The sequence below is a fragment of the Anopheles gambiae genome, chromosome 2, assembly GCF_943734735.2.
Source record: "Anopheles gambiae chromosome 2, idAnoGambNW_F1_1, whole genome shotgun sequence".
Taxonomy (NCBI): Eukaryota; Metazoa; Arthropoda; class Insecta; order Diptera; family Culicidae; genus Anopheles; species Anopheles gambiae.
Window position 1 is genome coordinate 14883144 of NC_064601.1, and position 23503 is coordinate 14906646.

Genomic DNA, 23503 nt, shown 5'->3' on the forward strand with positions numbered 1-23503 from the left:
TAACCTCTAATCCCACCGCCGAGAGTATCCCTTTTTTCTCCTTTTCTTTCATTGCCCGTTATTGTTGCGTTATTACGAGCCTCTGGCCCAACCATGGTGCCGACCAACCCGACCACAGTGTTTTTGAGTCCGTTTGATCGTCCACATCGGAATGCGAGCCAGTGGGCAAAAAAAAAACAACAAACAAACGCAAAGATGATGCTGATGGTGCCACATGCAAAATGAAAAAAAGGAGCTAGCTGCTGCCATGCTTGCTCTCCACCCGCGTGATGGTGGTTTGAGGAATGATGCGAAGGAGCCTGTCGGAGTGGTGCCGCACGAGACGTACCAAATCGGGAGAGCGAGAATCGAACGCCTCATTTTCCAGCGAACAGGCCACCTTCCTTGCGCTGCTGAGTTGGGCTGAGCTTTTCCCATCTCAGACATCCATTGCATGTACCGTACTCTACCATGCAGGCGAGGCAGAGGAAAATCCCGGTGGGATTTTCAAATCATCGAGAAAATCATCATGAATTTATGAATGGCTGCATGGCAGGACGATGATTCGATTATGATTATATTTTGGCGAGGCCTTTCCAGACGGTTTTTCCCAAGCCGTGTGCCGTTCTGTGTCGGTCTGCGTTCTGTCCTGCTTACTGTTCGGGGAAATCGTTGATCGTTTTTTTGTTTGTTTGTTTGTTTGTTTGGTAACTTTTCAATTTTAGCAACCATTTCTGGGACAGAAATGGTTTGCGGTTTTTACGGGGGAAAGCGAGGCGAAAATTGGGGGGAAAAAACTCTCCGAAAAACCCCAGGAATATATTGGAAATGGCCTCGGTGGGAAAGTGAAACAATAAGAGAAGCAACAGCCTGGCTGGACGGAATTTCGATACTCACCACTCTATTTGGCAACTACGGAGAAAAACAAAGCGTCGATCGCAGAAAGGAGGGGAAAAAACGGTGAACGCTGTTTTAAATATTTATGACACCGGTCCGGGGCAGGTTTGGATGGTGGCGATTAGTCCTGCGGGAAATGTTGTACAGTGGCATGCGAAAAAATGGAAAATTTTTGAAAAATAAAACGCCCTGCCACACCCTTTAGCTGTCGCTAGGGAACGGCCGGAGGAGGTGTGAAAAATGCGCCACGTTTTGCTGGCACTAAAGTAAGCGCCCGAAAGCAGGAGCAAAGCTCCTGCAAAGTGATAACGATTTGCCTACAAACAGGCGTGTGGGTTGTTCGTTGAAAGTTAATCCTCTTGTTGCAGGACAGCAGCATAGCTCGAAATTCCCACTAAAGGAAAGGGTTTTGCTAGTACGTTAAAGTATTAATTGGAAAGAAAGTCAACGAAATGTAACCGGAGTTTACCGATTTTTTGGAAAGGCTGAGCGGAAAGCACAAAAAAATGGCAAAGTGAGATTGATTTCTCCGTCATTCACTCCATCGTGACGTACGCGAGACTTAAAAGTAAAAGGTTTATATTATGCAAAGCGTGCTCTGCACGCTAGGCTCGTCAATTTACATGTCTGAATGGGTTTGTTGAAATTTGAATTGCATTCGAATTTAAAATTGCATTTATAAACTTGACAGAATGGCAGCTGCCATTAGTATTTAACGGTGTTAGGTGATAATTCACGTCATGTGAACGAATTTGCTTGCTATTCTTTTTCTATTGAAAAATCATTTTGAATCGAAGAACAAGTTTATCAACATTCAAAAAACTCTCTCAAAGACTAGTTTGTCTAATAAGCTGCCTATATTTAGGCGTAATTTTAACAAATCCAGAACGCACCTGAAAGTATGCAATTTATAATCTCCCTTTACTTAGCCATACTTCCTTTACAGTCTACAGGCAATGTTTTACTTTAGCAAATACATTCTCATGCTAATGTACGGTTTTGTCTTTATTCGCCCGCCCGACCTTTCAACTTGCTATTCGTCCCCTCCAAAACCCGGAAAGTCGAATAAATTTCCTACAATCCTACACATGTTCATCAACAAATGGCCCACCTTGGCTGACCCTGCAGGCTAACGCGTTGAGTCCACCCCCCAGTCGCTAGTGATTTATAGTGTTACGCCCGGGGCAAAGTAAGAGCTTCCGCAAAAGCTAGAAATCCTCCACTGCCGTTGGTGGTGGTGGTGTTGATTTGCGGTAGATTAAATTAAAACTTTTAATTCAATTCCAAACCTACCGCATTCCGCCCGGTATAATGCATAAGTTAAGCGTCTTTAAGTGGCTTGACTTACTAGTAACCGGGAGTGCTTCTGCCCATAAATATGGTGCTTCCAGTGTGTGCTTCCAATTTGCATGTGTGCAGAAAGTCACCCTGACCCTTCGCCCCACTTTTGCATCCCCCAAAAAAACGGGGCAGCTTGCTTGCGCTTCTGGAGTAGCGCGCAACGTGTGCGTGCGTGTGTCAGTGTCCCGAGGCACTGGGAATGATTTAGAGGAGGGCTTGGGTTTTGGGGCTTTCGGGGGCTAGATGAAGAAATATGCAAATTCATCGTTCCGTATTTCGCTTGCCGAGCAATTGATTTATCCATCGCCGGGGCGCTTGCTTTCGACAGTGCCATGGCAGAGCGGGACGCATTTATTTCCTTGTCTTTCGATTCCACGGCTCAATCTTCCCTCGGGATGTGGAAACGTGTAAGTGGATGGGTAGCAGGATCAGAGGGCTGCTGGTGTGCGGAGCGGATGTTGGAAAAGGACAACGGTGCTGCCAGGGCAGCTTATCTTTTAAAAAGTCGAAAGCGTGCGCCTTAGCCAGACGCTCCAGCCACAGGGCGAAGGCACAGGCCTGGTGGGATGGTTTTTAATTTCTTCTGTTCGAAAAGCTTTGTGCTTGTATTTCCTGCAGGAATTCAAACAAAGCTCGAGCGCGGGCTAAGGTGCCTAGCGGTGGCAGGTGCATGGGTGGCAGGGGCAAACCGGGTCAAATGGAAACGAATGATTTCGCTTCTTCGAATTGATTATCGATCACTGCTTCACATCGCATTAACGAGGCGCGAACACTGGGTACGGAGCGGTAGGCAGGGTGTTTGGACGAAACCGGGAGCGGCTTATGTGGGTTAAGAATTCGTTTTCCCGAAATTGCCGCGATACTTCTGCCCGGCTCCCCCCTTCTGTCACGCTCCACCTAGGGCCGGAAGTAGCAGCGACAGCTGCCTGGAAGATTAATGGGGAAGTTGAAGCGGCAGCAACAGCAGCATCAGTAAAGGCGGCTTGTGACTGATGTAAGGATATGCTACCAGCAAAGTTTTTTTTGTTTTGTTTTTTGCCATCCCTTCGTGTACTTTTTTTTCTTGTTTGTTGGTCCTTTCTTCGATGTTTTTTTCCTCCCAAGTCTTTTTCTTGCACTGGTGGCCTTTTGCCGAGGGTGCTTTGAAGCTGCCGCCCGGGTTAAGCATGTGTTTAATTCCGCAGTGTCACAATGGCGTGTTTGACTCGATGATAAATCTTTCCTGCCTCGGCTGGTTAATATTCTCCCGGGAGGAGATCGTTTTATTGGCCCGTGATTTTCCGGGGCCGGGTCGTTAAAACGCAAGATGTCGACTGGGACGGAAGAGCGGGGGCAGGGGCAGCAAGGGTTTTTCTGGTCGGGATCTGGAAATGGGATAATAATTTGCCCTGTTTTTACGGTCGCCTGTGTTTGCGGCACGGTCCTCCATATCCGGCCCGGCACCGGGGTGGGGGACCGCACTCCGATAAAGTGCTGCACGAGGCAGAAAAACGGGGCACGTAGGAGCCAGTGCGATAAATATTTAAAACGCTCCGGTCATCGGAGGCACCGAGATAAAGGCACGGCTATTAAAATTATGTCAATCCCTTTTTCGTCTATTATTTTGCCTGCACGCGTTCCAGCAAATTCGGTGTAATGAGTTTCAAGGAGCTTCTGGGCAGGGGTCAGGGGGTATTTTTAAGGCACCGATTAACTTTAATCACATTCCATGTAGTGAAGAAGGGGTGGGAGGGTTTCTAGAACAAAGTGGCACAGTTTTATCTGCTGTATGTGCAGATCGGGAAACTACTACTATCGCCTCGAGCTTTGCTAAAGTGTGCTGGCAAACGAACTGCTGATGAAACCATAAATTGCTGTCAGTTTAATACTGATGATTGTGTGGAAATGAGCGATTTGTACTTGCGGATTGCATACATTTAGGCTCTGCATCGGCGTAGTACATCTTGTTACAGCTGTATTTTAACCTTTTGGTCACTGTGCTACCGTTGCTCATGGCTTCAAAAACTCTTCCTAATTAAGAAATGACTTCACCCGAAGCTGTTGATATCAACTTCAAATCCTTTCATGCGACTTACGCAAAGTGAAACAAAACTTTCACTGCGACCTTATTGTAAATGAGTCAGCGTACTTCCTCTTCCCAAAAAAGAAAAAAAAAACAAAAAAACAAAAATCCTTGAGCTTAACAGTTTGCCATCATTCCGTCGCTTACTTCAAAAGCGGGCTTTATTTGTTCTTTTTTTTTGTTTGCTGTGTCGTTTCGTTCAAAGCGTCCGACATAGTACACTCATAAAACTGACACCGGAAGCAACTGCCGGCCCCGGGCGGGAAGGTTTAGCCGGCGTTCACACGCTGGCGGTGAGAAAAACTTTCGTAAAATTAATTCCATTCAAGGCCAGCCAGTGAACAAAGCGGAAGCTCACTCTATCACACCCAACCATAGCGAGAAGTTAAGGAAACGGTCACAAAACCCAGAACAAAAAAAAAAAGAGGAGAGAGGAAAAGTTCGGCCCAGCATCGCACACCAAAAGTCGTCGAATGAGACAAGTGCGTGCATACTTTCGGGCGGTTAATTTTACTGCCGCGCGTGCGACAGCAACGGGGACACCAGTTTACGACTTTTCGAAGGGTTTTTTTTTTGGTGTGTGTTGTTGCTGTTTTTACCCTCGTTGGAATGCTTCCACCGGGCACAGGGATGCTGGCAGGCCGGCAGGCGCTCCGGTGCCTGCCCAAACCCTCCACGGATTGCATTCCAGTGTGTGTGTGTGTGTGTATGTAGGGGGTGGGGGGAAGTCAGGACAGTGTGAAAGTTTCACTTGCCAGCGTACAGTGCACATACTTTGCCCATCGCGGGACGAGCGTAGTTTCTCGGGCGGATGGCCAAAATTGCTTCCCCCGAAAAGCTGGTTAGAAGTTGGTCTCGCTGCGCATGTACACTGTGTCACACAGTGCGGGAAGAGTTTAACCTAATTATTCTACACCAGCCCTAGTCCGGACAGAGCGTTACGAGACCGAGACGCCGGTCACAGCAGCGCAGTGCGCCATTCCGTGGGTGCTTTTGCTGCTTCCCGGACCAGCGAAACGAACGGGCGAATATCTTTCAACGATCCGGAAAGACCCACCCGCCGGGAGCCCGTTTTACCACAGCGAGTGGAGAAAAATTAAAACAAAGCACCAACATTCCACACAACCAATTAAAACAGAAACAACAAACTGGGCTGTACTTCTTCGCTCACCCGTTCGCTCGCCCGCCCGCCCTGCGCCCTTCCGCGGACGGATGGACTGATTGATAATTAATGTTTAAACAAAGCGCAAACTTGAGTACTTGAGTGGGGGGAAGGCGGGATGAGGGGCAAAGATATGGGGTCAGCAAACGTCCTCCAAAACAAAACAAAAAACAAGGGTTTTGGTTGAGGCGAGTTTTTGTGTTTCCAACCATTTCCACTGCACTCATCCTCAATATACGTACTGATCCGGACTGGAGCCAAAAAGTCAAATGCGGATGACAGCCGGGGTCTCCCGACGTTTTTTTTTTTTTCGTTCGACTATTCTTCTCTCTCGTTGTAGAACATACAAAAGCACACACACACACACACACACGCACAGACACACACTCAGACACAATCGAACTCTGACTCATGCAGAACTGGCACTGGAAAACCGTTGTCAACCCTTGTGTCGTGCCGGGACGCAGCGCAAAGCACTGCGAATCCACTCCACGAGCGCTACCATCTGGATCATGTATGCATATTTGCTGGCGGATATAGAAGCTTAGCTCATCGTACCACGCCCCCCCCCCCCCCGCCCCGGCAAGACCCCCTGCCGTGGCCTAGTTTAGTGGGGGTCGCAACGTGTGTGTGCTGCATTGTGCATACATAACCCCCAGCGACCCGAGAGAGAGAGAGAGAGAGAGAGAGAGGGGGGGGGGGGGGGCAAAGAGGACGGGAGACGTGTCGCCGCTTAAGTACACAATTACCCGGCAGCCCGTTAAGCATCCCACTCCGTGCAGCATCACTGTCAATTTGGGAAATCGGTTGCCAAACGGTTTCCGGAGCATGCCCTGCGTTCCCATTTCCCGTTCCGGGTTTGCGCTGGAAGGTGGTACAAGAAATCAGTACGCCTCACACTAGCGCACGCCGAGAGTGAATAGCAAGAAAAAACCTATCCTAACCCCTACCGTTTAATAGACCTGCAGTGCAGAAGCACTAACAAAAAAAAAAAACAAGAGAAGGTGATTTTCTCACCGCGTCAGCTACGCGTCACCGAGCCGCACCGTGGCACCCGGAAAGCGGTCCAAATTGTTAATCAACCGTTACGGAACCGGCGGTACGCGCGTTTGCTTGGACTTGTTGCGAGCGGCGGCCCTCGTTTTTCGTACCATCACAGGATGCTAATGGAGTATGTAATGTGCGATGCTCGGGACCGCTTTGGGTCGTTTCGGGACGTTATCATTTAGTTCTCGTTTATTGTTTCGCTGTTTTTTTTATTACGATTTTCAACCTTATCGATAACGTGGTTCGCAAAATGGATGCTACGCCAAGCCGCCACCGGCCCGTTTGTGATGACTGTTTGGATAGATGAAATGAGGTTATGAAATATGCAAAGCATCATCATCATGCCCAAGAAGCATCATGCGAAGCGCCACCGACAGTGAACGCTCCGAGCAGGAAGGGCCAGCCACCGGCTCCACTCCCCCCCCCCCCCCCCCCCCCCGGTTCTTTTCTTTGCAAACCGGAGATGGTGGAAGTTGTTCTGGCTCTGATGCTGGCGTGTAGATATTGAATGCCGGATCCTTTTTAGTCCGTAACCCATCACAGGGCGCAGGATACGCATCGGTAAACCATCAACCATTATCCTATTCATGCGCGGGTGCCGCTATGGGTGGGACGTCTTTTGTGCCGTCCCCATCTCAAGGAGTGAAGGTTTGCTGACTTCCGGACCGCAATTGATAAAAAAAACGGGTAGTTTATTGTGCGACGAGTCGAATGAAAAGTAGTTGAGAGTAAACATTTAATCTCATTGGCAGAATGCATCTTTTTAATGATGGAATATCAAAAGCCTGCAACGGTGCGCAAACATGTCGTGTGGTGTGTTGTTGCCTCCTCGCAGTGCATTTTTATACAGAAAACATTAATTACTGTTCCCTCCCGAATGGTTCTCGCAGATGGCAGTGTGTCATCACTTTGCGGTCTTTGACATTTACACCCTGGTGCTGCACCAGGCCTGGGCGCTGGTCCGTCTATAAAACGGGCAGCTCCGGGACCGTGCCGGCGTAGTTCTGCGTAGGTGCTCCGTGCGAGCAGATCCGGGATCTGTGGTTCACCCGCTTTTCCGCGGATGGACACCAGTGATTGATCTAGTGCTGTGACTGTGACTGTCGATCTACAAGCCATGTAGAGAGTAACGTTTTGCCACTTCCGGTTTTCTTCCATCTCCAGGGTGCCGATCGATCCGTCCTGGTATGGCTGAATGGTGGTGAGCGGGACAGCAGCAAGCCGAACCCGGCCATCGCCCAGCCCGCGGACCACGGCAATGGTCGTCGGCGCCATCGCCCGCGTCGCCGGTTGGGATAGTGCGGGGAGCAACGGGCCCGCCACCGAAGCATGCTAGTGCCGCATCCGCTTCCGACTACGGTCCAACAACGATCGCGCCGCCAATGAAGGCACTCGGGAGACGCGCGGACGGACGGCAACACTATCGGCAACTGGCTGTAGTCTTCCTGCTACTCACGCTATGGCTTACCGGGTCGGGCAGAATGGTGCCGACGGGCGTGGCCGGCACTGGCCCCGGGCCTGCCACCTCGCTCAACAACATCACCTATAGCAACAGCTTGGTCAAGACGAAGTATGGACCACTGCGCGGCATCGTCTTCCGGACGGTGCCGGTGGTCGTCGAGGGCTTCCTGGGTGTACCGTACGCGTCACCTCCAATCGGCAGTCTTAGGTAGGTATGGGCGCTGTCTGGGATGGCTGACGTTTGCTAATCGTGTTGATTTTATTTTTGCTTGCGTCACCGTTCCAGGTACATGCCACCAGTAACGCCGTCTACGTGGAAGGCGCCACGGTTGGTCGATCGGTTTGCGCCCGTCTGCCCGCAGAAGCTGCCCAAGCTGGATGGCACCGATGCGGGCGTGCTGGGCGATCTGCCGATCGATCGACTGAAGCAGCTCCGGCGGCTGGTACCGACGCTGGTCAACCAGTCGGAGGACTGTCTGTATCTTAATCTGTACGTGCCACACGCAGGTAAGCGCCACAGTGACTCACCGACCCACGTTGATGCCATGTGCCAAGAAGTGCATCCTCGGACCGGCCTCAATTCCGTAGTGCATTGCAGTGTAGAACGGTTACAAGCACGACTGCAAGCATTGTGGGAGTGAAGCCGTCCGCAGGAACCAACAACGTTCGTGTGCGAGTGTAGCGGGCATGCCCCATCAAATGGTACCCTTGCTTTGTCCTAACTTTAACTACGGTCGATGTACTCTCTGTCCATTAAACTGCAACACGCGGCACTCAGAAGATACAGCACATCGGCCAGATCACCTCAAACCATCAATTGTATATATCCATGGCGAGTCCTACGAGTGGAACTCTGGCAACCATTACGATGGTTCAACGCTTGCAATGAACGGGAATGTTATCGTAGTTACAATAAATTTTAGGCTAGGAGTTTTAGGTAAGTACGACGCCCCGCCTCTCCTTTTCTTAATCCCGTCCCCATCCCTCCCTTTGCTCTCCTTTTCATTCGCCCACTCTATCTTTGCCACATTCCCATCGTAATCGCCGTGCTCATCGGAAGCGCTCCACTAGATAAATACCCTCATTTGATGTTTTCTTTTCGCAACAACAAAAGGAAAACTTTCCAATAAAGCTCACAAACTTCGAGACAGCAGGTGTGTTGTGTTTATGTGTTGTTCTTTCTTTTTTGTTTCGAAAAAACTTCATGCTCCCGTGTCCTGTGTCATTGTTGGTATTGTTGCACAGAAACTGTTGACATTTTTATGAAGTTTGTTTGCACGACTTGAGCAATAATGAGGAGCACAGGGCGGGGCACATCTGTTTACCGCTGGCGGGGTTTTGAGGATGCCCAAAATGTGTGTGTCGTTTGCAGATACTATTTCCCTGAATACAATGTTTCACGATGTGCAGCCAAAGCACGTGGTGTATGGCAGCAAAAAGAAAGCGAATCATTCACATTGTGGCTTTCGTCGGAACGAGCCGAGGGAGTGAGTGAATGAACTTCATGGTCGAAAAAACTTTGGTTGTATAGGGTCGTGTAGCGTTTAGCTTAAGTGGAGAGATGATTGCAAGGGCAATGCTTAACTTTTGACGAGAGCGCGCACACCAAACAGAAAGACAAATAAAACACTGACCGGGCTGGATAGATGGACACAGTCTCTTGTGACGACTCAATACGACTCGATACGACAAGGAAAATAGTACTTGATTTCATTGATTGATCTATGTAACAACCATGGTCAATAGTGCAGAATACATCATTGATGATCTTGTTTAGCGCCCGAAGGTATGTATGAGAGTTACTAAGTATGCTTTTGTAATAAGTTTTACAGCAAAAAAATGAACTTCTGATTGAAAATGATACAAATATTATTAGAAAATAATAAACTGTACATGCGCTCCACTTACGCGTGTCAGGCAAGGGCGAAAGTTTGCTTATAGTACAAAATAAGTTCACTTATTGCATACTTCTAGACGTTCGACAAGACGTTCTTAATGCACGCCGCGTTCAATTGTAGGCAAATTACATTTTGGCACTTTGAAAATCTTTTTAAATACAACTAACTGCTGTTTAACGTAGCACCTTAAAACGAAATTAAACAAACATATTTACTACAAATTATGAGCGATTAGTTACGCTATATTGAAGATAAACGATGTTCAGATTCAACTCATTATTTGTAAAGTTATACAAAATAACAAAATACAAAATAGGATTGTATTAGTGTCACAGTAAAACAAGTAAAAATTCATTATGCAAATCGTTACCGTCATTTTTTCCATTGCAAAGCATCATGAGCGGTGTCATTTTTACCACCGTTCCCGATCCTGTCTCACGGCACAGAGTCAATTAAAAGCTGGAACTGACTTTCGAACGAACTAACTTTCCTCCAATTAAGAAAACCACAGAAAATTAAAAAGCATACAACGCACAAACACGGCAACTTGCCGCTGACTGACAATCCAAACTTTAAGCGACTATTTCCGCGATGAAAAGTTGTACGCGAAGCGAACGGACAAGTAAACAATCCGAAAGCGGTATCCTTTCAGCCGGGGGTTTTTATTTACTTGCTATGATTGCATCGAGTTCAAACTCGAAGCAAGGAGCGTCGCTTGCCATTCGCAAGAAAACGAAGACACAAAACGCAACGGACGCAACGTCCATTTCGTGGAATGAAATCTTGCAAATTAGCAAGATCATTATCTTGTGGGGGAGTTTCGTTGCTTTTTCGCTGCTTTTTTTTTGCTCTTTTTCCCTCCAATGTTCATAGTTTGCGCTTCAGTTTCCTCGACCGAAAGCGGTAGTACGCTTTGGTCCGGTCGTTGGGAAACAATATTCTTCGCATCAAATGGACGGTGCAATTGGAAATGGAAGAGAACTCAAATAAAGCGCTAAAGCGACACCGTTACCCGAGCGACTAGCCAAACCAGAGCAGAGATGGTGAGCACGGTGGAGCACGATTGCGTAGGCTAAGCGCCCCAGTCTGTCAAGGGAGCAGCGTTTTTCCTTTCCGACTTGCAACCAATATTGTCCGTCGTTTGGTTCGTTTTGCTAGGTTTTTTGAAAACTGGTGCTAAGGGAAGTGCTCAGGGCAACTTCGGACTGATGGATCTCGTGGCCGGGCTGCACTGGTTGCGCGAAAATCTGGTCGCCTTCGGGGGCGACCCGGCAAAGATTACGCTGATGGGGCACGGGACCGGTGCGGCTCTCGCCAACATCCTCGCCGTCTCGCCGGTGGCAGGAGGTAAGTTGGTTTTTTTATCACTGTTGTTCCTCCCAGTGTTTTCTCCCGAACGGTTCCTTCAAGCTGCTGGCTTTCTCTTTCTCTCTCAGATCTGATTCACCGCGTGGTGCTGCTGAGCGGGTCCGCCCTTTCACCGTGGGCCATCCAGCGGGATCCGCTGTCCGTGAAGCGCAAAGTTGCCCAACAGACCTCATGCACGGGCGACGTAGTGAACGAAGATTTGGCCCCCTGTTTGCGGACCAAATCACTTGCGGAGCTTATGAATATATCGTTGAGTAGTCCTAGGTAAGTTTATTTTTTTTTTTTTTTTTTCTAATTCTTATGTCCAGCTCCGCTCCCGCTTCATTGTACCGCCTTGCTCGCCCGTTCCGTGTTGGTTTTTTTTCCGATGTGAAAGTCACTTTTATTGCCAGCTCCCACTAAAGGGGGTTTCCTGATCCGCCTTTCCGCGGTGGTAGAGGGAAAAGGAAAAAGGCTCACCCGGGCAACCGACCTGGTCGTCCATTACTTTTACATCATAAATGTTTCATGCTGTCCTCGGAGTGTTTATGCTTTTAATGAGGGGTTTTACCACGGTCACCACGTTTCTCGGTCGCTTGGACCTTTCTCGGCGTAGTGTTTGCGTACGATTTGGCCTTTTGTGTGTGTATGAGTGTTTGTAGCCAAACCAAAAGTTATGAGGCAATGGGCTAATTGTTACTTTATGGGATTTTAAAAGTGTTTTACGGTTACAGTAATGTTGTTTGATTATTACTATGTTTTGGAAAGCCCCAAAACTCCAAATTGGAATTAATGGACTGTATACAAACACGATAAAGAGTTTAATCGATGAATTGCTTGAAGTGCGGGTAATAATGCTGTTTCAGGGATAGTAGATTGCCGATTGAGGTATTTTTAGTTAATTGCATACATTTAGGCGCATAACGAATACTAATTCGTATTATGTATTGCCCAAGAATTACTAGGCAATTGTTGCCCAAAACACGATTTGTTAAATGTTTTTAGTTTTTTCTAATAAATTACCATTTTATTCAAAAATTGCTTCGCACAAAAAAAATTGTTTTTTGTAAGAAAATATTACTCTATATTATTTGCATTGTTAAACTGGTACAAAATGTCCAATGCACTAAAACATAACTAACGAATATAAAATGAAAATTCCAATAGTAATATTATAGTAATATCAGTAGCTATCGGACAGGTTATTAACATAATCGTATGCAAATTGACATATTCATAATGAATGTTACTGTCAACCAGCGATGAAATACTAAAATATTTAAAAAAGCAAGAGAAGCAATTAAAAGTAATTATGCTCTTAAGAGCGGTTTCAATTTTTTTATCGATTTTAATGCACCTTAATTGCAATGCGGTGCTATCACTGAAACTAGCGTACAAAATAATCACCTCGCATCTTCACGGAACTATGTCAAGCGATGGGTAATGCATCTACCTCGTTCGCTTGTTAAAATTATCTTATCATTTTAATAGCATAGTTATCATACGCCTATTGAAAATAGTATGATCTCGTTGGCCCCTTAGCTGCAGCGAGTCGCCCGAATGTTTGCTAACCGCTTCCCAGAACGCTCAATATTTGCCGTATGAAAAGTTAATTCACTCGTTCGGCTTGCTCGTACCGATTACCTTCCCGTACCTATCATTAGTATGTATTATGCGTCTGCAGCTGCCTACGTTTCAATTATTTCCAGCAAGGGGTTTTGGTGGAATCCTTTTACCCTACACCGATTACAATGTACATGGAGCGAATTTGTTGAATGTTTTAATTTGATTGCTACTCACTCTCATTCGCATGTCGGTGGGCACGAGGTTTGTTAATTGAATGCAATATATACTTCAAACGTGATTAAAACTGTTTCACAAATCTGTGCCAAGCGTGTGCGCAGCGGTTGATATTCGTAATGATGACACAAGGCTTATGTTTGTAGCTTATTTTTTTACTATAAGTAGTACATTAAATTGTGCCTTCAAAATACAGCTGTACAAAGTTGTACTAAAGCGTAAAACAATAATTCGTACATGAAGTTTAACTTTTTTGTTTAAATTGGCCATAACAAGCCTTTCCTGTACGCATGTGTCGAAACGGTAGAGCGAACTTTACACTCTAACTTTTCGTACCCATAACCGACTCACTTTCGACCGACACCGAGGTTGTCGTTGGAGTGTACAGTTTTGTTTCTGCTGCCTTGCTGCCACTTAAAACTTTCCTACATGTGTTATACCGGTCCCAGAACGGTACGAACTCATCCATTAAAGTGCACTAAGTGTAAACACAAATTGGGGCGTTGTCGGTTTCGGCAATGGTGCGTACCAAACGCACCATTTATTCCATTACTGTGCTGAAACAAAAGTGCAAATCAACTTAAAAATCACCAATTTTTTTATCTACTGTTCGTATTGTATTAAATAGAAAATTTATTAATTCCTCAAATAAATATCATTTACTCGGGAACTCTCCCGGCCCGGGGTCACGGTACATTCGGACGCGAGCAAATATCAACAAACTCTCCCATCCACCGATAATGATTATCCTGTGCTGTGATTTTTAATTTCCTACCTTTCATTTACCGGCCGCTCCCGGCGGCAAAACAGATTTTTGCCAGGATTTGCACCGTTTGTCGACGGAACCGTCATAACACCGGCCAAAGCGGCCGTTATTAATAATCTTAAAATACCGACCGACTCCGCCATCGCCAGGTAAGATGCTGATGATGATGATAATAACAATAATGATGATGATGATAGTGATGATGTTGGTGGTGGTGGTGGTGATGATGACGACGATGTTTGGAGGCACGACCTGCTACCACCACCGCCATCACCATATCATCATTCTCCGCACGATCACACGTCCCTCCTCCCTGACTGACCTTTGCACCGCGAGGAACTTTACCTTTGCGTAAAGTTTTACACTCAACGCTATTCTGCTGATTTCGTTCCCATTTCCCACATTCCTCCACGCAGTACCAGCGGCATCGAGTTCAGCAACTTCCACAAGCAGGACGTCCTGTTCGGGCTGACGACGTACGAGTCCTACCTCGAGCTGACGGCGGCAGATCTCGAGTTCGGTTTCAACGAAACCAAGCGCGACCGCATCCTGCGCACCTTCGTACGCAACACCTACCGGTATCATCTGAACGAGATCTACTCGGCACTGAAGGTAAGGTAGTGGCGGACTCGGCACCGGTACAGTAGCGGGCGGCGGTAGTGTTTCGCCCGTGGCTGTGGTTAGCTCCCGGTTCGGGTCGGGGTTTGCTTTCAGCACACGCGAAACCGCAGTCAAAGTGAGAGCGTAAACTATCTTTAAGCAAATTCGGTTTAATTCCTCAACCCGAACGCGCGGTTCGCAGCCGTTTCGTCGCTGGCCCGCGCTAAGTTGATACTTCAAACAGGCGGGAGAGAAAAAAAAAAACCCCAGCAAAATAACAACTCCGGAAGGCCAGAGGCTGTCGGAAGTTGTCTGGTTGGAGGTGAATAATGAAACTCAAACTTGACGGTGGTTTGAGCCAAAATGAAGCCAACAGGAGAGATAGAGAGGGAGGGGGGGGGGGGTTAAAAAATGTGCCGAGGAAAAGGGGGGAGTTGCTTACGGTACGATAACGCGCGCGCTCTCCGATTTTCCGACCGCTGCTGGTGGTCGCACGTTTTAATCAATAAAAAGCAATTTAATTATTTAGAGGCAAACGGTACAAACACCGGAGCTTCAAACATTTTATACCATATTGAAGTTCCATCGAAGATGGTTTCCTTTTTGAAGTTTCTAGAGAACCGGCAGAGGCGGTAGTGTGCAGGGTTAGTAGCGCAATCCTGAGTGTTGAATTTTGGTCAAATGTTTACCGAGTTCTTTACCCTTTCTTTTTATGTTGCGCATATTTTTTGGTATATGGTATAGGCTGTGAGAATATAGTTTATTTTTTTATTCAGAAAGAACGGCTTTGGTCGTATTGCTTAAGAATATAGATTATTTAACTAAATAAAATTAAATATTTCATCATATAATAATACATAGCATGTACATCTAGATAGAAAAGCTAAGCGCCGAAAGTTATGCAACATGACTATTTTTGAAAATTGATTAATTATTTAAAAAAGACGAATGTTTTTAAATTAAGTACCGTACAAAACATGCCACAGAAAATTGAATTGGACTGTGAAAATGTGACTACATATGATAAAAAAGATACAAAATATCCCATGTTTCGTTTAGATATCGCAAAAACCCCAACCAGAGAAACCCTGCAAAGGCACTGCTAACGTGGGAACAAGTGAAACCGGCCACTCTTCTCGCCGTCTTGCTTGTCTTTCATGCAACTTTAATTAGAATGAAAGCAAAGCTCTTAAGCTCAGTGGTTACAGTATACGCAACTACACGTTTTATTTGCCATCTGGATTCACTTGAAAGTTGCTCTTGAAAAAACAAAAATGCTTAAGCTCGGAACTAAATCCCTCTCAAGCCTATTTGAGGTTTTCCTATGCCTGCCTTTCCTTCGAAAACTTCGAAGCTATCGAAAAGTGCTCTTAAACCTTTGACTACCAGCAGCATTTTGGGGAGTCTTACAATATACCTTTAAATTGATTAGCCAAAGCAAATTAATGACAAGGGGGTAAGTGGCACCGGCGCTGCTAAGCGGCAAACCGGCTAGTGTTGCTAAATTAATCACAAAAAATCTTATTAACGCTTCGCCCAAACCGTGTGCAGGCAAGTGAAGCACAGGGAACGGCTCAAATCCATAAATTGGTAATTATCTCATAAAAAGGGTGCTGAAAGTCGCGGCAGGGCGGCCCCCGAAATCGAATTCCTCGCCCGTTTCCCAACACGCCGGGCGCGCGATGAAAGGATCGCGCCAAAGAGCGAATGGCAGAAAATAAATGCCCGAACCGAGCCAACTGTCAGGGACATTTATTTTGTCCTTCATTTTCGATTTCCCGCCGTGCCGCCAAACGCCTTCGGAAGAAATAACTTTTATCTAGCGAATAAGAAAAGGACAGAATTGCCACAGCGCGGGCGGAGGTTAACATTTCTTCCCCTTCTCTCCGCCTGAAACTGTGGTAACGAACACGAGTTTTGCGTTTTATTCTTGCCCATCTCCCGTTGCTTTTGGTGTTTAGCTGAGGGTTGATTGATTTTTCAATTATCCCCACCAAAAAAAAAAACCCTCCGTGAGGATTTGACAGTGCTAATGTATTTTCGGTATTTTTTATTTATTTTACTTTGCAGAACGAATACACCAACTGGGAACGGTCGCCGAGAAGCGCCTACGGATACCGGGACGCAGTGTTGGAGCTGCTGAGCGACGGGCTGACGGCGGCACCGCTCGTGCAGCTAAGCCACCTGCACAGTCTCCAGGGTGGACGGTCGTACTTTCTCCACTTTAAGCACCAGTCGCACGAGTGGAAGTTTCCCCAGGTAAAGCGTATTAGCGTTAAATGTTTTAATACTACAGAAGCCGCGCAACAGGTACTATACAGATAAGACTTCATTGAGCGTGGCACGTGGTTTGAATTGCACCAAGCGGAATAGTTTTGTTGTGCAAATTGCATACTTTACGGGTAATTTGTATGTTGCGCTTAGGTGGAATGCTCAGTGTCGCCTAAAGATATGCAATATGTGTAGCTTTTTATTGCAAATAGGCTATGCTACAAAATGAAAACCCCTGTTGCATTGCCGAAATGAGGGAAAAAGAGTTTATTTGTCATGAGCAACCCTTTCCAGACTTCATACATCAGCAAAGTGCATTTACCAGTAGCAGTTGATAGTACACGAATGTTGTTGATCTCGAGTCTAATTTAGGACTTTAGGACTTTCCGATTGACATCAAAGGGTCAAATAGTATGGAATTAATCCTGCCATAAATAATTTCTTGTGAGGCCAAGAGGCAACGTTCAAACCCCGTGCGAGAGATGTTTTCTCCTATTGCACTCTGCATAACCCACTTACTGCAGACAGAATTCCGGACCGCTTTCATTAAAATGTCATACTGGCCCGGTAGTGGTTCTAGAAATTCTTTCATGTACTTGCTTCCGGTTTGATCCAACCGAACCTTGTTACCATGGCCTCTGTAATCACATCGCTGCTGTTGAATGCTGGTGACACATTTTGCCGGACAATCAAGTCATTTTAAGTTGTTCCAAGTCGTAGTGGTCGTAGCGTACCGTCTGCCAAGCTCATAAAATTAATTTTCTCAAGTTAGTAAAGTGCGTTCTATTTCCTTTGTCGCTCTGCTTTCTCTCTCATGGCTCCTCAGCGAACTGGGTCCGTTCGAGGCGAGGATGTGCCTTTTGCATTAGGATTCTCACCATCACCGATGTTTCCACTCACCCTCACCCGGCTGGACATGCAGGTCAGCAGTACCGTGATGCGCTATTTGTGTAATTTTGTAAAAACAGGGTACGTATCCGTCATCCGTGGCGCAATGGGAATAGCACCGAAAACCAATGGCGAGCCACCCGGTGGCCGTTGTCTCATTTAACGCTCATAGTCAAGTTTTCAAGCGCTGCTCGGCTGCGTTGCGCACCACTCATCACCGTTTTACCGTTTTATGTTATCTTTCCTCCACGTCCACCTCCCTTCCAGAAACCCGAACGGGCTTCGCACACCACGGATGGATGTGTTCGTGAACAGTAACAATAAGCGTAGCTGGAATCCGGCAAAGAAACCACACAACGAGACGCTCATGCGCCAGCTGGTGTCATCCTTTCGCCAGCAGGATCCACCGCCCCAACCGCGAAACCCACTTCCGGGCATGCCGGCCCAACCGTTGCTAACGCCCGAGCAGGCGTTGATGCAGCAGCAGCTCCAGCAGTACTACCGCAAGGAGCAACAGAGCGCCCGCCAGCCGAAGCATTCGCGCCGGAAGCGAACGAGATTTTCGAACGATCTGCAGCGGTACGGCTCGAGCGAAGGGGCCGCGTACGGTTCGAGCGAGGAGGCTGGGACGCTGGGCGGCTCGAACGGCAACGGTGGTCGGGGCGGCGATGATGAGGACGACGAGGAGGAGGAGGAGGAGGAGAACGGTGATAGACGGGACGGGGGCGAGTCGGGTGGTCGTAGTGAGACGGAGCCGAGCTACTACAGCGTGGACAGCGACTACGTGTACAGCGGGTTTACGACTATCAAGTACAACCTACCGTTCTGGGGACACTATGACACCACCAATCAGGTTTTCATGGAAATAGGTAAGCGGGAAGCGCTGGGTAATATTTACATTTACAGCACTGTGACAGCTGTGGGTTGGCCATGATGTACTCGGGAGGATACCTGGAAGAGAGTATTGGGAAAATATTGTTACACAGTTTGCTTTATTTACATTTTGTACATGTTGTTGTTGCACATTTTTACTTTTACAGGGAGCCAGGTTGTACCGAAGAGTCACTACCGAGGGCACAAACTTTCCCTCTGGCTAAGCTTGATTCCACAGCTGCACTCTTCCTTCAACATACCCGAACTGTCGATGCGACATCATCACTTTAGCGAGGAAAATCCCATGTTCTACGACGGTATGGTCCATTGCATTGCGATCCGTTGGACAATGGAGCTTAATTAAATCCTTTTTTCCGCTCTTACTCTCTGTTCTGTGTGCATAGGTCTTGTGCGGGAGCAAATCATAGAGCCGCCGCTGATGCACATTGGCTTTGTAACATCGACCACCTCCAAAATGCACAAAACGGAAACGATCGCCTCCACCATACTGCAATCCATTTCAACGGGTATGTCATTGCAAACTGCGTTAAAACCACATCTACGCTTAATGCATTGCATAATTGTAGGCGTTTTGTAACGAAAATTGCATACATGCAGGCTAATTATGCATTACAGCTCTTGACTGTGTTAAAAACTACACCTACGCTTAATGGATTGCATAACTGTAGGCGTTTTGTAACGCAGATTGCATACACGCATGCAAATTATGCCCTACAGCTATTCAAACGTCCAGTTTCGCGCATCATATTACCTTCTTTTAGTTATCCTTAACGCACACGAACACGCTTCTCCCCCGTTTTCCAGAGTGTCCCCCCAACATCACCTTCATCCAGACGGCTTCCGCTTCCTGGCCGCTGCACAACTCAGCGCTTCCCACCCAGCACGGTGACTCCAACCGCAGCCTGATCAACCGGCTGACGAACAGCTACCATCGCAGCTACTCGACCGCGCTGGCCATCACGATCGGCGTTGGGTGCTTTCTGCTCTTCCTCAACGTGCTGATCTTTGTCGCGATCTACTATCAGCGGGAAAAGCGCGAAAGCAACTCCCGCATGAAGATCAACCTGCTCGAGCTGGAATCGCGCCTGAACGTGGTCGAGTCGTCGTCGGGCGCGGTCGCGGCAGCAGCGGCCGCTGCCGCCGCCGCTTCCGGCGAGGTGAAGGAGGAAACGTCCTTCAGTGTTGCACCGCCACCTCACCAGGAGGACGATGGACCGGCGTCCCACACGAAGGGTGCCCCGTTACGGGTGGCTTCGAGCGCTTCCAGCACCACTGCCACTAGCGCGAAGGCAGCACCCGGCGGTGGCAGTGGCCCGAACAGCATACAGACAATCGAACTATCGCTGACACCGCACTATCACGGGCACGGTCACGCTACTTCCATGCGGCGCAGCAGCACCTCCGCCATTAAGCACTCGCACAAGTGCGAACTTCAGCAGCAGCAGCAGCAGCAGCAACATCTCTACCATCACCATCAATCGTCCTGCAGCAGCAATCGTACGGTTTCGCCGAAGAAAGTGTCCATCGTGTCGCCGAACCCATCGGACGACCAATCCTCCTCCGGATCGGCCTCCTCGCTCGGCACGGATCAGGCACCGCCACCGGTCCATACGCGCGACACCCGCAGCTACTCCGTCGTCAGCCTGCCCAAGGAGCTGTGCAATCAGTCTACCCAGTACGATCTGGCCGAAGTGTCGCATCTGCTCGTTGGCACGGGCCAGCACCCGGCACCCCGACCAACGATGGCCAGCACGGCGACCATGACACGGAGGCGCGATCTACGCGAAGACTTTCGCTCCACCCCAGCCATCGGTGGCAGCACGCGATCGTTGGCGACGGCCAAGGAGTACACACATCGCGATGGGTCCGAGCTGCACGTACCGGGTGGCAGTGGCAGTGCTGCGACAGGGATATTACGGCCTCCCTCACTGCACCAGCTGCACCATCAGCATCAGCATCTGCATCATCTGCATCAATCGCAGCAACCAACCGATGGGCCCGCCAGCTCCAGCAGCAAAAAGCGAGTGCAGATACAGGAAATTTCTGTGTAGAAATGTTCCTGCCAACATGTGATGGGAGAAAACCTCCCATTTTAGTTGTTTTTTGTTATTGTTTTTTTGTACACACGAAAGTACTGATGCGATAGGGTTCGTTCGATCGGTGGCCGAACGGGCGAACGGTTGGTGTAGGTCGAAGCTTGTACATAGAAGAAATAACTTACAAACAATGTTGTGCTGTATGAGAGCCATAATAATTGGCATCTTCCCAGAAACAGAAACAGAATTCATACTCACACACAAACAGACAGACACAGCAGCACATTGGGACAATGTGGAACGCGTGGCCGGTGCCACCAATGCGTACACCATGTGACGTTGTAACAAAACAGTGATGGAATAAAGTGGACATGGTTGATATCTGAAAAAAAGTCTTTGAGTGTATAGTTTTTTCTTAGTTTTTATACATTCACTTTACTAGGTCAACCACGCCTTAGATTGAGCTATGAGCTTTCTCTCGAACAACTGTGCGCCTAAATGTATGCTCGTTACATTACAAATTCCAGTTCTCTTTCCGATAAAATGAAGGCTCAGCCCTCTACGTTACGCTAGCGTTACGCGTAACGCCTGTTTATCTCAAACCCAAGCAGCATTTTTTGAACGCCTCTTCAAAAGTCGTGGATGAGCAAATGGATGGATTATCATGTCTTAATATTGAATATTTTTATGCTATAATGAGAAAAGCAACAATTATGAATAAAAAAGTAGAAGCTTAAAAATCGTTAATCAAGATTAGATTAATTCATAATTCATAAGTATCAAAAAACGTTATACTATTATTATTTAATGATTATTCTTTAACATTCAAAGTAATAACGACTTTAAAAATTACTATTTTAACAATTTTGAACATAAAAATTGATTTCATTAAAATAATCCTATTTTTTTTTTTTTGCTCATCTATTGGTGCCCTCGCACCTTATGTAGTTATGATTCAAAAAGGTCAGAAAAGTAAATTGAATATGTGATAAATATATCTTGTATATTTAATTTATTTACGTATATTTTAAATATTTTATCTTTCCTACTTATTAGAAATGTTACTCCAATTTAAAGCTTTAAGTGTTTTTAAGAAATGTCGATGCACATTTTTCATAAATCAAAATGAAACCATGAATAATAATAAACCTGCATTTTACATGTAAATTAAGAATTTTATCTCGTTGATATCATTTAATCTTAAAACAAATAGCTTACATTTTCATCGCAGTTTAACATATTTTTTGTAGTTTAGTTTATAGTTTTTAGTTTGTTTAGTACACCGGTCGGTCGCGTGGATCGACAAATCGACACTGAAAATGTTGCTTGGGAATCTTTGAAGGAATCTAACGCTTCTCCAATGTAACGTAGAGGGCTGAGCTTTACTTTTACCCTCTTTCCTATATTAAATGTTAATAAATGTTATTTTTATTAAACTATTGTAACGTCTCTTTTTCAATCATTTCCTAAAAACTGTCCCATTTCCTTATCTGTTTTTTTTTTTTTTTTGCAATTTTCCTTTCAACAATTATAATTAACACGTTTTCAGCTATTTAGCAATCTCCATCAAACATGTGCGGTCGTACCAATCACATACTTTCAGGCACAATTTAACAATCTCGTGCTGATAACGATTTCACTGCTTCAAAGCAAACTGGTTGAATGGCAGGTCAGTTAAAAGTTTTTACAGTACCATTGTTACACATTCCAGCGAATTTATATTTCGAAGAAACAGCACGGGTGGCATTCCCTTCCCTTGTCCTACCCCTACACCCGGCAACAAACTCGCAAATAGCAAAGTGGTTCCGCCTGGGCGCAGGATGAACCATCCACGAGTCATTTCTTTCACTGCTGTTTTCCGCCCCCCTATTTTCCCACAGGTGTACTGCTCGGTATTGGCACGCAGTGTGCCCGACGGTGAGGCTGGACGCGTTCGTTGGAATTTTCCGTCACATTTCCTGCAGCACCACCAGCAGCTCCACCCTTGACGGTGTGCGGAGTGCGATACTTTTTGTCCTCCCATCAGGCCAGCGGAGACAACCCACGGGCCAGGAGCTGACAACTATCAGCTTACCGGGTTCGCGCCCCACCCCAACACCATGCCGGATCTTCCTTTCCAATTCTCCGAAGCTGATGCCCCATCCTACCGGAGCAGCCTACCCGAGCGGTGGTGGTGTGCGTGTCGCACGGAAGCGGCTGAAAGTGGAGCTGCCGGCTTGGCCCGGTGTGTAGACTCGGCGGGTCATGAAGTTTCTCGAACGCGAACCGAACGCTTCACACTTCACGGGGAAACAGATTCCCCGTAGCAGCAGTCGACCGGGTGCCGAGATTGCGAACACAAAAAAAAACCTGGCAAGAAATCATTTCTTGGCAGGGCGAACCAGCGGGTGGCGAGCGTGGTAAGTGCAGCACCGTCAAGGGCCGCGCAGGAAAACCATCCAGCCGATGCGTGGAAGAGAATTTAAACATTTCCGTTTTCTCTCCCCTCAAGGGCCTGAGCCTCCGCTCTAGTAGGCGAGCTCGTTGCTATCGCAACTGCTGTTGGTGTTGCTCCTCCTAGGGGTTGACGGCACACGCAACACACACACACACACATACCTGAGCCGCCTACCGGGGAGGCTTTCGGTTCGAACAATTGGCAAGCTTACCACCCCATCGGAGCGCTTCCGCCCTGTCGGCGTGTTTCTCGTGATTCGATTTTGCCGGAACCGAGAAGTAGCATCACCGGCAAGCCTGTCAGAAATCTTTCCTAGAAGGTGTGTGTGTGTGTGTGTGTGTGTGAGAGAAAGTGGTGTTTTGGGAAGAGGGCAGATTACATTACAAAGATTCACAACCGAAACGAGCGGAGCGTGTCTGTGGCTGTGGGGCCAAATAAAGATACTTATTTATTGTCGGTCCTCTCCGCTTTGCCCCTCTTTCGATGGGCCCGAAACCGGGGGGGATGGTGGTTGCAGCGAGCGGTCCGCCGGGGTACCAAGGTAGGTGAAAGTGAAATGAACCGGATCCTTCGAACCTGCTCTGCTTCCATAGCATCCCATCGTGCCGCCACCGTAA

The 23503-nt window shown here is 47.2% G+C and overlaps 1 protein-coding gene across 1 annotated transcript in view; it reads left to right on the plus strand.

Annotated features, from left to right (window-relative positions):
* The window catches only part of LOC1281357 (neuroligin-3), a 42486-nt gene extending 21642 nt beyond the window's left edge, over positions 1–20844 (plus strand). Inside the window, exons 2-14 of the mRNA XM_061641260.1 lie at positions 7653–8157; positions 8236–8456; positions 8728–8886; positions 11006–11194; positions 11284–11479; positions 13805–13909; positions 14177–14372; positions 16431–16619; positions 17458–17600; positions 17787–18388; positions 18560–18709; positions 18797–18919; positions 19218–20844. Coding sequence (XP_061497244.1) covers positions 7871–8157; positions 8236–8456; positions 8728–8886; positions 11006–11194; positions 11284–11479; positions 13805–13909; positions 14177–14372; positions 16431–16619; positions 17458–17600; positions 17787–18388; positions 18560–18709; positions 18797–18919; positions 19218–20464 — 3807 coding nt within the window. The 5' untranslated portion in view covers positions 7653–7870 and the 3' untranslated portion in view covers positions 20465–20844. The remainder of the gene's footprint in view (positions 1–7652; positions 8158–8235; positions 8457–8727; positions 8887–11005; positions 11195–11283; positions 11480–13804; positions 13910–14176; positions 14373–16430; positions 16620–17457; positions 17601–17786; positions 18389–18559; positions 18710–18796; positions 18920–19217) is intronic.
* Positions 20845–23503: the final 2659 nt, after the last annotated feature.